Source organism: Vigna radiata, chromosome 9 (assembly GCF_000741045.1).
Source record: "Vigna radiata var. radiata cultivar VC1973A chromosome 9, Vradiata_ver6, whole genome shotgun sequence".
Taxonomy (NCBI): Eukaryota; Viridiplantae; Streptophyta; class Magnoliopsida; order Fabales; family Fabaceae; genus Vigna; species Vigna radiata.
In genome coordinates this window covers 304,248-318,937 of record NC_028359.1, presented here as the reverse complement: position 1 = coordinate 318,937, position 14,690 = coordinate 304,248, and the positions used below count along the sequence as shown (strand labels likewise).

Here is a 14,690-nt window from a genome sequence, read left to right as displayed (position 1 = left end):
ATTAATAGATCATCTAAATTACTGATGCTATATAACACATTTTTTAAATATTTACAAAAAGCTTATTGTCGAATACGTCAACATTAATCTCAAATTAAGAATATAAATATAAAGATTCAGACTTTTAATCAGTCAAATTATAATTTTATAAATAATATTTATATATTCTAAGTTCTGATAAATGATATGGTCTTCCGTGCCTCCAAATTGATAGTCATTGCAACTTGCATCGGTAATTATTATTGAATACGTCAATTCAATCAATTCGATTACAAACTATAAAAAAAAACAATATAATTGAGATTTTAATTGGATTATTTGTCGTCTAAATTCTGTAATAGTGCAATTTTAGTCTTTCTATTTTTTTATTATGGATTTGATTAAATGATTACAATATTAAAGTCAAAGATAAAAAAGATTATAAGATTTAAGTAATTGTAATGCTTTGAACTTTAATCCCACGTTTCTAGCTATCTACTAAAATTTAAGATTGAAGGATTAAAAGATTAGCAGATATAATGTGAACAAGACTAAGCTACTAAGTACAAAACATTTATTTTTTAATTAACATATATATCCATTAATGATAAGAACTGTGACATATACAAAAAAGAAGTCAAAGAAGGCAATACGCTAACATATTAGGTTTTTTAAGGTAACATTTTATATATTAATTATTAATCTCTAATTGAGATATTTAATATATGTGGGAGGGATTTCAAGAATATTTTGGTGTTTTTAATATTTGAAAGATAGGAAAATCTGTTTATCTTCATCTGAAAAAAGATTTCCAATTTGGAAAACCTAATAATAATAATAAAAATAGAAAATGAGAGTGACGTGTCACATAACGAGAATTAGGAGGGTTAAAAGGATATCCACTGGCATATGCTTGATTGAAGATAACCTCATATATTTTTAGGTTAAATATTTTTTAAAAGTTTTCTAAGAAATATGTTTTTTTGATAATTTTTTTACAACAGTTTATATTTAGTAGATTAATGTCTTTCAAATATACTAATCAATAAAATAATAATTCATAATTTATTATAAAAAGTTGTTAAAATATGATAATTTGTTTAAGGATAATGATTTTTAGACAACATTTTTTTTGACAATATTTGAACATTGATTACGTGTCAATCTGTGATTGATCAAAAATTACTTCACAATAATATTTATCACTATTATTATTGATTGTGAAGTAATTTTTGATCGATCATATATTGATACATAATCAATATTCAAATATTATAAAAAAATATTGTCTAAATATCATTATCCTGTTTAAACGTATTTTACCATAATATCTTATCTTAGTTGTTTAAACGGTTTGACAAATGTTTAAAAATAGGAGTAAAATGCGAAGAAACGAAAGGAGGAGTCTTGAATTAGGACCAAGTAAAAGACGAAGATAAGATAAGCGCAAGCAACAACGATGTTGTGTGTCTCTCTCAGATTGTTTTGGCGCTCTCCTTTTCTGTCTCCTAACCCTAAATGTGTGTATCCACGTCATCCTTGACCCAATGGATAAGAACTCTGAATTTTAACCATTAATTTCTTTTTTCTATATAAATCCCTTTCACCCCTTTCATCTGCTCTATAATTATTCAAATAACAATCAAATACTTTAGCTTGCGACAGATTCCCCGTCTATTCTGCTTGCCGTGTTCATTGATCCATTCTAAACAATATCTCCCTTCATCAAAACATCAAAAAGCTTCGTTATTTATAGCCAGACCCTTTCTGGGTGTTGCTGAGATTTTCTCTTTGATATTTTGTTTTGGGAGATTAAGCCCTTTTCTGCAAAAATGGCTGCTGCGACTGCTGCTGGGGTTGTTGGTGGTAATGCTTCGTCTGCTTCCTGGATGCAATTCAAAGGCAAGGAAAGGAAGCATGCCAAGATGAACAGATCTAGGGTATATTGCTCTTATTCTTCTTCTGTCATGGATCCTTACAAGACCTTGAGAATACAACGAGGTGCCTCTGAATCTGAAGTCAGGAAGGCTTTCCGACAGCTCGCTCTGCAGGTTTCAATCCCAACCTTAAATTTTATTTTATCCCATTGGATTTGGTTGGTATCTGGTTTACCTGTTTTGATCTTGATTTTCAATAACCCTGTGGTGTCTGGACAATTGTTATTCTTAATTTTACAAGAATTGATTAGTTTATGTTGTTCTGTGTTTGGTTCAGTACCATCCAGATGTATGTAGAGGGAGCAATTGTGGGGTGCAATTTCACGAAATCAACGAGGCATATGATGTAAGTTATTTATCCTATTTCTTCTCCTTCTCCTTCTCCAGATTTCATCTGCATAGATACTTTTACCCTGTAATGGAAACTTGTTTATCTCAGTAGTTGCATCTGTTCAATGATTGTTATTTTTTTCCCCTCCGCAACAAAAGTAATATACACAGTTCAGGTGCAATGGTTTTGAAGCATAATAAAAAACTGCTAAAAGTGTGACCAATAATTGAAATTGCATCCACAACTGCATCAAAAGCAATATTTTTTGTTTCTTTGGTTGTGTTGGGCCATACCAAAGTTTTGAACTTTATTGCAAAGGTAGCTAATTGGGATTATTGGAATGCAGACTGTGATGGCTAGGTTGAGAGGAGAATCAACTGCGACAGAAACTTACGAGAGCATCTATGATAATGACACAGATGAGTCACTGAGAGAAACGAACGGCCCAGATTATGACATGTGGGAGGAGTGGATGGGGTGGGAAGGAGCAGGAATCCGTGACTACACTTCACATATTAATCCATACATATGAATATTTTGACTTATTCTCTGTTCATAATTATTAGCCTTCTGAATAATCATCATCAACACCAAATGGTGTGACTGGTGTGCTGTGTATAGAATCCAAGTTGAAGCGAATGTAAATTCCTCTATGTATAATTGAAGTTGAGGAAATCTCGCTTTAATCCTCAATACTAATGACCTTAATATGACAAGTGACAAAAATGGTCATTATTTAAGCTTTCAAATAAATACAAATGTATGTATTATTGCATATAAACTGATGTATCAGTACATTGCATTTGATCATATCTTCAAAATTAGAGGGCCAACATTGTTGTCGTATGTTTGTATGTATTAAAAAACGTTTCCGAGAAGTTGTTGAATGCGTGAACAATGTGCAGTGTATCCATAGAGGTCATAAATGCTAGCCCTTCAACACTACATTGTTCTTTCTTTGAAGGGTAGTTCGCCGTCACAATCTGTGAATACTCTGTTTTTGTTTTATTCTAATAAAATGGAATTGGCTTTTTAATATATAAATCAGAATAATCTTATCCCGTGTTTGGATTTATGGTATTAAATTTGATGCCCTTCAGAAAAATAAAGTGCTTCTAATAGTAGATTTTACATCATTCTTTGTTTTACAGACATTCAATTATTTTTAAACACATTATTTTAAGTATGCTCGTAAACGCACTTACTCAAAAAGGGTTTGAGTTTATCAGGTCACAGATGTTATTATCCTATTTTAAGGAATCAAAACATAAACTAAATAATTAATTAATATTTTAACTATATCTTCTATCTAAGAAAAAGCATCTCTTATAAAATCTTCTAATGATTTAACCTTCTATCTTCTGGATCTGATCCATCTATCATGCTGTTGTAGAGAGTTTCAGTAACATTTCGCTACTATTCTGCATACCTAACCAATTTTATTATATAAGGAAAATTTCTTATACACCATTAGTTCTTTTTTCCAAATCAAAAGACCGATTTATCAATGCAGGATAGTGGCAAAAGGAAAATGGATCTCCATCCCAAAGAATAAAACTAGAGAGAAAAGGACATCCAACAAACATGTAATGCCTTTTAATTTAGTGTTACTGGAAAAGAATGGTCTTTAACAGCATGCTGGTGATGATCATTTAGCAGAAGCTGAACTGGATGAAAGTCTTTCGCTCCTTGCTTTATCAGCTTTTTCCAAGTAATCTTGGTGAGACTGGTGTTTACTCCCTGCAAGGAAACAAGAAGTTCAAAAGATTAACTATTTGAATGGCCGCAATGAAATGAAGTATATAAGAAAATTCTAAATCTAAAACCCATCTAAACTATCTAAATGAGACAATCGAAAGCAACAAATCAAAAAGAAAAACATCATTGAAGGCACTACAGTAATTTTTTATGAAATCTAATTTTGTTTCTGGGTTTTAAACAATAAAACCCATGCACATGAACAGAATAGATCTAACAAATTGTTTTGGCATTCGACCAGGATATCCTCGCATGTATTGTTATGATGCTAATCCCTCAGAAGCTCAGAGAATGGAGCAATTTTAGAGGACCCTTTTAGCAATTGCCTTTCTCAGGATCTGAACAATCCCACTACACATCCAGTTTTTGTTCAACAGACCAATTACTGGCAACTAAAAGGCGATGGAGAAGAAAGAGAGAAGAGCTAATTACATGAAGAACAATAGTTTCATTCATGCAATTCCCTCCACTTTACATATACTCTTTTTCTCAGGGCAGGTCTTGGACTTTCTTTTGAATACAGAGGAAGAAGGAAAGAAGGGTTGAGAGTTAAGGCTAAGTACACTAGAAGGATACAACCGCAGGCCTAAAAGCTTAAGTACCTTACCAAAAAAAATTATTTATATTACTTGATGAGTGACTTCCAAGACCTTCCTCTAAGAATTGATATCCATGGCGGCTTTCACTCCATCAATATCAATATTGACCCGATGATACGAAGGTGACCTTTTTTTTCTTTGACAGGCTCACTTACCTATCAATAATCGGTTTACACCTTCATCTATAACTTATAAGCAGTCCTTCTATAACCCAACTCTCAATGAAAGTATCAATTATTACGATTTAAGCATATGAGAAGAATCTAACTCAAAAGACTATAATATATTGGGTAGGAGAGTCTCAAAAATTAAGTATCAGAGGATCATATCAAGTAAGTTTATTCTACAGACTGTGGAACTCCGAACATTGAGCGATTTCATCAAAACCTCAGGTTAAAAACCAACATGTGAAAGTTTGCTGGTACGAAATGTCGAACCACCATTGACAGAATTTTATATGTTCGTCAATCCTATACAAGGTGCTAGCAACACTCTCTGACATAGATTTACTTTATTCCATCAAGTGCCAAAAGCCCCCCTTCTTAAACAAAGTCTAATTAATTTCACCGAGTTTCAAGTCTAATTTAAGTAGCCAAAGAGAAAATCTAATATTAGAACATCAATAAGAACATACACTACCACTTTGGTGAAGCAAAATATCTAAGACACCCAGCTAATATGTGAGTACCACACCATTCAATCAACACAGAAAATCAAACGCAAGCCACCAGCTCCACGAGGTTTAATTGAACTAATCATATTTCCCTTTTCAATTTTGAACAATCAATTGAACAGGTCAAAGTTTTTTGTTCATTGGAAATGCTATCTAAGAGGGTTACAATGTTCAAATCCTAAGAAAATCAATGGCACCAAGATTCGAGCTTTACACATAACAGCGCTGCCAGAATGACCTCATTGATAATGTCAAGAAAAGTTCAGAACTTTGAAAGCGATACAAAATTTAAACTGAAGGGCAATTGATAATATTTATAAAAGAAATCAATTAGAATAAAAAAAAAGAGGAAGATGTACCTCGATTCATAAAGAACCATGGGACGCTAAAGACAGCGGTGATGAGAGTTAAACCAATGAAAACATGTTTCTTGTCGCCGCTGTGGAGATAGAAATTGACCTTTGACCTGAATCCTCCTCCGACGTTGCCACCGCTATTGGGTTTTGCGTCGCTGCTCATCTTCCCTTCTAAGCTTACCCTCTCAGCTTAGACCACTCAAAGAGCCCTAATTTCCTTTCATTAAAAAAACCTAAATTTTTCCTTTTTAGTTCATTCACTATAAATTATCTATTAAACTTTTCAAATATAATTTTTTCTTTTCTTGATTGTGAAAAAAAAAAAATTGCACCAAGAAAAACATTTTTTTTAAGTTTTGTGTAAATGGGTAATCAACCCTCTTTTATTATTATTATTATTATTATTATTATTATTATTATTATTATTATTATTATTATTATTATGAATGTCTAACATTTAAGAATCAAAGAAAATCATAGAAAGGATTTAATTCAAATGAAATAACATGACATTTTAGCCATTGCTATTTTTTTTTCAGAAAAAAAAATGAAATTACAATAATTAAAACTTTACTATTTTTTTTAATAATAACTAGTACATACAATGGCATTGTAAACATAAATGCACATCATCAATTAATTATAAATTATTACATACAATGCATTTCTTACTTTTATGATAATCATTTTAAAGTATACGATAATATAATAATAAATTTTACGTACTTTAAAATATACTTTTTTTTTTATCACACTATTTTTTAATCTAGAAAATATATGATACTTTTACTTACCACTCAACTTATTTTATTTTTATAATGTTTTATCCAATGAATAAATTTATATCACTTTACCGTTACCCAAAGTTAGTAATACAGCGAAGCAGAATTGTCCAACTTGTTTGGCCCAAATGCAATAATTGCTGTCCTTTACCCTTCACCTCTGTTTCTAATACCACACACACAGAACAGAGCACAAAAGAGATGAAAGGCTCATGGAAACTCCGATGTGCCCTCTTGCTACTCATCTCCGCCGTAGCCACCGCCACCGACCACATTGTCGGTGCCAATCGTGGGTGGAACCCTGGCCTCAACTACACTCTCTGGGCTAACAACCACACTTTCTACGTCGGCGACCTTATCTGTTTGTCAAAATCTCTCTTTCTCTGTTCTACCTTTCTACAAACAGTCTGCTCCTACAGTCATTCCAGATCCTTCACTTAACCTCACAGATCTGAAAAACTTTTCTTCGTTTATACTTGTCTTACATTTTCACTAAACCTTACAGATCTAAACATACTTTCTATTTTCTACTTTCATCATGGTTCCTCTGTTTTTCCTTACTGAAAGAGTAGCAAATAGTAAAAAGGTTCATTTTTTTTTTTCTGGTTCTTCCTTTTGGTCTTGTTTTCTGACTTTCCATGTTTTCTCAACAGCATTCAGGTACCAGAAAAACCAATACAATGTGTTCGAGGTGAACCAAACTGGGTATGACAACTGCACCACTGAAGGGGCGGTCGGAAATTGGAGCAGTGGAAAGGATTTCATACCCCTGAATAAGGCCAAGAGATATTACTTCATCTGTGGAAATGGCCAATGCTTCAGTGGAATGAAGGTGTCTGTTATTGTGCACCCTCTTCCTCCACCTCCCACCTCTGCAATTTCTGCTGAACATTCAACGTCACACTCTGCTTCTCCTCTGCTTTTCAAACGCTCTCTGTTGCTGTCTTCTCTTTTCGCTTGCTTTGGATTTCTCTTGATGTAGCAGCTGTTGCTCATTCTTTTCTCTTTCTTCTCCATCTTTGTATCTTCCTTGTTTCTTTCTGATTCATCCCTTTCAAATCCGAACGTATGCTTGTTTTGTTAGTGCTGAAATTGAACATTTCCAATTCTGGCCATGGCAGTCTTCTCTGTAGTTTCGTTACGAACAAGGAGAATACGATTATCTAGCGAACAGTCTCTTTTGGATTTAATGCTCCTGCACAAATTTAAATTATTTATAACTGAAACTAATCTTATATCGTAATTTAATTTATTCAACAAAATCCAAACTATGGTTTAATAATTAAACATATCTACTTGTTTACTATAAACTTTAGTTAGAGTATAATTTCGACATTTAAATATTTATTTATTCATTATTATTTTAACTTCATAAAATAAATATAATTTGTAGCTTAAATTAAGTGTAAACAACTCTAAAAATAACCGTCTATATAAAAAAACTCTAATAAGCTTTTTTAATATTTTTTTTTTCAAAACAGTGTTAAAGATATATTCAAGCTCTCTCCATTTAAGAGATAATAGTTTATTTCAACAACAAAAATCATGTCGTAGATTATTGTAACAATAACAACCATTATCATTTTTTTCATTGTTACAAAAAAAGTTCCCAACACTTTTATTATCATCATACATTATTATTAATATTACTATTTTCATCATTATTATCATTAATATCATTTATTATAAGAACAATTATTTTCATTATAATTATAGTTACAAATAGTCATTAGTCACTTGTTATTATTCTCACATTATCATTATCAGTATAATATGGAAGCAGTTTTGAAATATTTTAAGTTCAATTTTTTGAGTGTCGTATCAAAATGTGGTTGGACGATTTTAAATTAAAAAAAAAATTGGTTTTTCTCTTTTAAATATGTCAGTTTTTTTTATTTGAAATCGTCCAACCACATTTTGACACGTGTGCAATATTAAAATGGTGTCAAAAATTGGTTTTAAAATATCATTTTCCTTTTAAATATTTGAAAAAAATGTAGGGGAGTTATGGTATAAATTAAAAAGCAGAGGAAACAGAGCTAATGTGGAGGAATGAAGCTTGTAAGAACCAAGAATCGATTCGCTCATTCTTTCATTCTCCAAGCATCAACAGTGCATTGTAACATCTGGATTCTGTGAAAAGCCATTGCAATTTATCACCATAGTGTGTCTAATTTACTGTGTATTCCAATGGATCAGAGCTCATTCTCCTCATCTGCAAAGCACTCATGCTCTGTTTCTTCCCCAAAGATTTCTTGAACTTCAAAACCCATAGGGCTCCTTTATCGCAGACACCCTCATGAAGGGGAGCTTGTGTGGCTATTCCAAGGGTTTGCTTCTGTGCTGTAGTAACAGATACACAACTGGTCGTGGATTTTTTGTGTACGATCCACCCTATATATATATTTTGCTTGAAGAACTAGCTATGCATACCACCCTAAACTAACCATATTCATCTTTTAAATAAATGAACACTTTAAAAAAAAGTTATTAATTTTGGATTGTATAAAATCAATGCATCTGAACTTAACAATTTTAATTAATTCAATTTTAAGAAAAAATCAGATTACCGACTTGATATGATAAAAAAATAGGCTAATTTACAGAAGCAAGGGAAGACCCCAATTGAAAAATATTTTGACAAACAATTTAAAAGAACAATGATAAAAATGGATGAATAAATGCATTAATCTCACACGTAAATTGAAAAATTATACTTATCTTCCTAAAAAATCATGGAAAACTTACGTAAAAGAAACAAGACACATTTCAGACAAGTTGGTTTGAAAAAATAAATAAATAAAACATGATAAGATCTTAGGTTATGTTATCTGACAATTACACCGTCTATGGCCAAGCCACCGAAAAAAAAAAGGTTGGACAGATGAAATGATTCAACACTGAAAAAGTAAAAGAATGTTAAAGCAAGCGATTTGTAAGTATTACTGCCTGCAAAATTGCCATCTTATGATTCTTTCAATAAACAAACCATCAGGGGTTGCAAATTAACAAAACATAAACGGGAGAAGGAAAAACAAAATACACTACAAGAACAACACAAAGATTCCAGATATCAAGATAACCAAAAGCTTTGGTTCACTCTGTCATGTTGTCTTCTTCATCTTCATCTTCACTCAGATCAAGATCTGCCAATAATTCATCCAATGGAACAGAAGGTAGCTCATCGCCATCAGTCACAGATGCCATCTCTGATGGCTGGTACTCCTTGTTTCGGTACAAAGATATGTTGAACCTCATATCAGGGTTTTCTTCCAAATCTTTCAAGAATTGTTCATATTCTGAGCCCATTTTGTCTTGATCAAGTCTCCTATCATCAACCTCCATTTCAAGTGATTTAAGTTTCCATGACCGAGGCTTCCCACGTTTCTTTTGGCGCTTCTCTTCATAACTCTTCTTTATTAAAATTGCTTCAGGAATGTGCCCTTTGAACTTGTCCAACTCCATGTCATTACTATTAGCCCCATACAGATCATAACCAAGAGCATAATCACCAGGATTTAAAAGATGGCCCAGATGAGTCCTGATGTTAAATATTGTGTCGTTCTTGCCAAAATCTGACACACGAGCAACTTGAGCATCTGCTAAGAGATATTTTGTGCCACCAATAGTAACCTCCGATGAAACAACCTCCACATCCAGCACTATATATTCCACTAACTGTCTGCTAGTAAGTAATGACTTGAAGGATGTTCTCCAATATTGATCAGCATCTAAGAAACAGTGCCTCAGGGTAAATGGATCAAGCAAAGCAATGCTGTTGGTAACCTTGGTGCAAATCACAATAGGACCAATATTTCCCAAACTAACAGCAACTTTTGGAGGCAGACAGATTAAATCCTCGCGGCAAATGGAGCTGATTTCAACAGAAAACGTATATTTGTAGTTGTAGTTATTACTCTTTGGATCATGGGAAACTAGCTGCTTATCACTGCGGCTCCTTACGGGAGCAACTTTCCCAACAAACTCCACAAATTTAACTGCATGACTTCTATTGGAGAAGAAGAAGTCAATACCTTGTTCCATCTGCTTGATTCTTATGGCACTGGCAGCAGCACCATGCTTCAGAATTAGCTGCTCTAGATAAAAGAAAGTACGCCTATGAGAAACATGTTGTCTAAGTTGCACAGCAGCAACCCACTGGTCAGGATTAGCCTGAACCCTAGAACAAGATTCACACATATGCTCTTGTTGAACATACTCCACGGTATAAGACTGTTCAAGAATTGCTCCATTGATAACCTCTTTCTGAACCTTGACCTTGACTTTTACCCTCCTGGAATGGGGTTCAGTCCAAATAAACTCGGCATGTACCAACCTCACTTTACTAGAATTAAAATTTTTCTGCAATTTCTTCAAGCAAAATGTCAGCAGCTCCTTTGATTCTAGCTGTAGCTTGACCCAACTTCTTGGTGGCTGCAAGTAACTCTCACACTCAGGGCAATGCACCAGCACTAGCCGCTTCAGTAATCCTTCGGTAATGTCAACTTCCGAGCTCAAACACTTCACACACATATTAGCAGCATTTGGCTGCATTGGAATTCCACACTTGCAGCACAAAACACTGCCAATTGTTTGATGAACCTTGAACATACCAGATCCATCTGCCATGCCTGATGAACTAAACATACTGATGAATTGATGATATTATTCCCCTGTTCAAAAAAGCCTGTGTAAGCAAAAAGATTAAAGGAAAACTTTCAATCGTAAAAATACTAATCAACAAAAGAAAAGGAGTTATTTGTAAACAACTTGTAAGAATCGAAAACTCATTATAGAAATTATTAGGTAAAATAAAGACACACAAATATGAATATATAGTCTTGAGAACAAAATGCTAAGAACAATCATTAAAAATAATCAACATAAGGAATAAAAGATAAGAAAAAAATTAGCCACATACAAAGATCGCAAACAAAGAACTGAATGGAAAAACATATCATTTGAAGGAAAACAATTCCACCCATAATCATAAAGTCAATGATAAATTCAAAAAGAAGAAATCTTAACAGAAAATTGGCATTGAGAAGTTAAGAACATGAAACCCGAAAAAGCAGAAGACAAGGGCTTCACATAAGGTACCATTAAATCACAAAAATATGATAAAAAAAAGAATTAAAAAACTTACTTTGCAACAAAGGGTTGCGGAGAGATAGATCAGTAGCCTGTGCTGAAACTGAAGGTGAGGGTGGACACAGCGGCGTAGTATAACACCTTATGTGAGAGAAAGCATACCCTCCAACACCAAAACACAACAAAACAAAGTTGATTACAAATTCTAAGTCGGTGTCGTTAACGTAGTCTTCTAGTTTTGTGATAAAGGTACATGGGCTTGAAGCCCAACTTCTCTTAAGCCCAACTCTTTTAGATAAGAAATTATTATATTATAATATCTTAAAAGTATTAAATAATAAATTATTATGTCATAATATTTAAAAATATAATAAAACATGACAATAAATTATTATATTATAAAATATTAACTATGAATATTTTAAAAATATATTATAATATCATAAAATATTATTTATAAATATCTTGAAGAACATTTTTATAACATTTTGAATATATGTAAAATAAGAAATTCATCAGAAAACTTAAATTATACATAAATTATTCAAAATTAAAAACAATATAGAAATATACATGGAATAGTTGTGCTAGTTTGATATTTTTAAACAATAAAAATGTGAAAAAATAAATTATAAGTTTTCTTTTATAGTAATGTTAATTAATTATTTTTATTTGATGGACAATGAAAAAAAGATGATAAATATGTTTTTGTCTCTAAATATTATTATTTTTCTTTATTTTTTATTCTCATAAAATTTGAATAATTGATTTTAGTTTATTCAAAATGTCAATTTTGGTTTAGTTTTGGTAAATATTTTTCTTCTATTTTCTTCCCTCAAAACTTTTTAAATTACTTTTTTAGTTTCTAATATTTATTAACAATGTTTCTTTTACAAAAGTAATTTAAAAAAAAAAAACATTTTATTTATTTATTTGATGAATTTGAATTTTTTTAATAGCGATATTCATTAATAAATTATTATGATTGTTATAATTAATTTAGTAAGTCACAAACATCATTATAAAAATATAAGATTTATTTATAAATTAAATTAAAATAAAGAAAATTATAAACTTACAACTTGCTATTCGTTTCGTACCTTGTAAAGACATAATAGAAAATCAATTCGTTAATTCTGTATTAAAATATGTACATAATCATCTTCTTGAAACTACCATATGATTATACCAATTAAAGTTAAGTTGTCTTATGTGAGTACAAATTTTAAAAGAAAGAAGATTTCTATTAGTGAAATAGAAAATGAAATTGTTAATAATAACTTTTAAATAAATTAGAAACATATATATTAAATAAGTCTAAAAATTGAAAGTTTAATATTGTTGAATGTCTGTAACATCCTTATGAAGCAATGGACAGGGATTAAAGAGCTCCAAATTTATACAACATAAATATGTTAGCTTATGTTTTACCAAAAAAAGCAGCATGCATGATGTCTGAAAACCCATGTAACTGCCTACACTCCCTTTTTTCTCTCTAATTTCATCTCTTCCATTCCTCCGCACTCCCCAATATACCATAACATTGTACAATCAAAGCCTTCAAAGTAAGTTCCTCATTCTTTTTTCTGATCCAGTTTTCCATCCTTCATGAATTGTAAAAGTAGTTATTATATTGCAATTTTCCTTGTCAATCATGGAAATAGAAGGGGGAGGATCTGCTAGAAATGGACAATCCTGCATATGATCATGTCTTTCTCTATCTACATCTGGGAATGAAATTGTTGAAAAACATTATTATTATAGTTGTGGATTGACATGTTTTATGAAAATGTAGAATTCAAACCTTAGAAACTGACATGGAAGATATCGATAACCCACCTTAAAATCATGTCAAATTGTTGTTTTCAAAGCATTATCTTCCTTTGGATTTCATATTTTAGAGCTATATGTACAGAACAAACTTTCTAACATCGTTGTGATTATCTGCATTGTATGAAATTGAACATTAAGAATACTCTTATTTCAGGAAACTGCCAGATAGATTTGGTATTTCTGGCGGTCTCTATGTAATTTCTTCAAAATGTTTGACTCTGGTTACAAGTCACAGTATATTGGAGGCCAGAAGGAGAAGTTCGTAAGGTATACAATACAGAAGCACATTTATTTCTCTGCTGCTTTTGTGTTTGAATGTACAATGTTCAATACGATGATGTCAGAGTTCAAATTATATCGTTCCGTGCAATTCGTTGCTATATTAATGATCATTGTGTAGAATGCACCCAAAGAGTAAGTTATTAACGAAAGTGTCTCCGAATCTGATGTACTGTGGATGATGTAGGTTGGATGATCTGGATTCGAATTTGTCGTATCCATCAAGCTCAAGTGGGATGAAAAAATTAAGGTTCAATTTAGATTCTCTTCCAATTCCTGGTCGTGGAAAAAAAAGAGCATCGAAATCGTTTAAGCTAGGAGTGAAGAAGGGTTCGGATGGACTAAAAACATTTGGAAGATCACTCAAGAGTGGGGTGACTACATGGGCAGTGTTCCCTGAAGACCTTAAAGTTTCAGAGAAAAAAGTGTTTGATCCTCAAGACAAGACCCTTCTGTATTGGAACAAGTTTTTTGAGATTCTATGTATTTTTTCTGTGGCTTGTGATCCCTTCTTCTTTTATCTTCCTTATTTCAACCACAAATCATTTTGCCTCGCCATAGATAATGAGCTAGCAAGTTTTGCTGTCACATTGAGAACAATATGCGATGCCGTTTATCTCATCCGCATAAGTTTTCAGTTCCGCACTGCTTACATTGCACCATCATCTCGGGTATTTGGACGAGGTGAACTTGTCATAGATCCTACACAGATTGCTAAGAGATACTTACGACGTTATTTCATCATTGACTTCGTTTCTGTGCTCCCTATACCACAGGTTTGAGACACTTGCATTACTGTGACACACATACATACATATGTATATATATAAAGGTTATATAGGCGTCTAGTATTTATTATTAGAAAGTGAGTTTTAGGCCTAACTCAGCGTGATAGTAGAAATTGGGTGGTCCAATATTGGCCCGACAACGGGTGGAATAGAAAGAGAAATGCCCACTTATCGCTAGGATAGACTTTAACCATGGCTCTGATACCATGTTAGAAAGTGGGTTTGTAAGCCTAACTCAACCCCACAAAACCGGCTTGTAAGGTGAGGTTTGCACCTCACTTATA

General features: G+C 32.3%; 5 protein-coding genes across 6 annotated transcripts in view; 3 read left to right on the top strand and 2 right to left on the bottom strand.

Moving 5' to 3' along the window:
• Nucleotides 1-1,501: 1,501 nt before the first annotated feature.
• On the top strand, nt 1,502-3,229 carry LOC106773527 (chaperone protein dnaJ 8, chloroplastic). Its single transcript, XM_014660213.2, has 3 exons — nt 1,502-2,030; nt 2,194-2,262; nt 2,594-3,229. The coding sequence occupies exons 1-3, from the start codon at nt 1,812-1,814 to the stop codon at nt 2,777-2,779; spliced, it is 474 nt and encodes a 157-aa protein (XP_014515699.1). The 5' UTR covers nt 1,502-1,811; the 3' UTR covers nt 2,780-3,229.
• Nucleotides 3,230-3,644: 415 nt separating this feature from the next.
• LOC106773833 lies at nt 3,645-5,866 on the bottom strand. Its single transcript, XM_014660591.2, has 2 exons — nt 5,637-5,866; nt 3,645-3,987 (listed from the first exon to the last, which is right to left on the bottom strand). The coding sequence occupies exons 1-2, from the start codon at nt 5,794-5,796 to the stop codon at nt 3,896-3,898; spliced, it is 252 nt and encodes an 83-aa protein (XP_014516077.1). The 5' UTR covers nt 5,797-5,866; the 3' UTR covers nt 3,645-3,895.
• Nucleotides 5,867-6,516: 650 nt separating this feature from the next.
• On the top strand, nt 6,517-7,605 carry LOC106773680 (lamin-like protein). The gene is made up of 2 exons (XM_014660414.2): nt 6,517-6,776; nt 7,069-7,605. Exons 1-2 carry the CDS (start codon nt 6,617-6,619, stop codon nt 7,395-7,397), a joined length of 489 nt encoding a protein of 162 aa, XP_014515900.1. The 5' UTR covers nt 6,517-6,616; the 3' UTR covers nt 7,398-7,605.
• Nucleotides 7,606-9,316: 1,711 nt separating this feature from the next.
• LOC106772899 (60S ribosomal export protein NMD3) lies at nt 9,317-11,720 on the bottom strand. Of its 2 annotated transcripts, none has more exons than XM_014659527.2 (2): nt 11,562-11,720; nt 9,317-11,102 (listed from the first exon to the last, which is right to left on the bottom strand). In XM_014659527.2, exon 2 carries the CDS (start codon nt 11,060-11,062, stop codon nt 9,512-9,514), a length of 1,551 nt encoding a protein of 516 aa, XP_014515013.1. In that variant the 5' UTR covers nt 11,063-11,102; nt 11,562-11,720; the 3' UTR covers nt 9,317-9,511. The 2 variants fall into 2 exon arrangements, with proteins under 2 accessions (XP_014515013.1, XP_014515012.1); XM_014659526.2 differs by having other exon boundaries at nt 9,317-11,088; nt 11,562-11,719.
• A 1,156-nt stretch (nt 11,721-12,876) lies between these two features.
• Nucleotides 12,877-14,690, top strand: part of LOC111242542 (putative cyclic nucleotide-gated ion channel 7) — a 2,493-nt gene continuing 679 nt past the window's right edge. The window contains exons 1-2 of the mRNA XM_022786264.1: nt 12,877-13,606; nt 13,806-14,394. Of these exons, the coding sequence (XP_022641985.1) occupies nt 13,548-13,606; nt 13,806-14,394 (648 nt within the window). The 5' untranslated portion in view covers nt 12,877-13,547. The remainder of the gene's footprint in view (nt 13,607-13,805; nt 14,395-14,690) is intronic.

What these genes read in the sequence shown, in the direction of transcription:
- LOC106773833 (XM_014660591.2), bottom strand. Translation starts at nt 5,796, where the DNA reads ATGAGCAGCGACGCAAAACCCAATAGCGGTGGCAACGTCGGAGGAGGA. An exon ending in ATGGTTCTTTATGAATCGAG is followed by an intron (nt 3,988 to 5,636) that starts GTACATCTTCCT and finishes GTTTCCTTGCAG; the next exon opens with GGAGTAAACACCAGTCTCAC.
- LOC106773680 (XM_014660414.2), top strand. Translation starts at nt 6,617, where the DNA reads ATGAAAGGCTCATGGAAACTCCGATGTGCCCTCTTGCTACTCATCTCC. An exon ending in CTACGTCGGCGACCTTATCT is followed by an intron (nt 6,777 to 7,068) that starts GTTTGTCAAAAT and finishes TTTTCTCAACAG; the next exon opens with CATTCAGGTACCAGAAAAAC.
- LOC106772899 (XM_014659527.2), bottom strand. Translation starts at nt 11,062, where the DNA reads ATGTTTAGTTCATCAGGCATGGCAGATGGATCTGGTATGTTCAAGGTT.
- LOC106773527 (XM_014660213.2), top strand. Translation starts at nt 1,812, where the DNA reads ATGGCTGCTGCGACTGCTGCTGGGGTTGTTGGTGGTAATGCTTCGTCT. An exon ending in TCCGACAGCTCGCTCTGCAG is followed by an intron (nt 2,031 to 2,193) that starts GTTTCAATCCCA and finishes TGTTTGGTTCAG; the next exon opens with TACCATCCAGATGTATGTAG. An exon ending in AAATCAACGAGGCATATGAT is followed by an intron (nt 2,263 to 2,593) that starts GTAAGTTATTTA and finishes ATTGGAATGCAG; the next exon opens with ACTGTGATGGCTAGGTTGAG.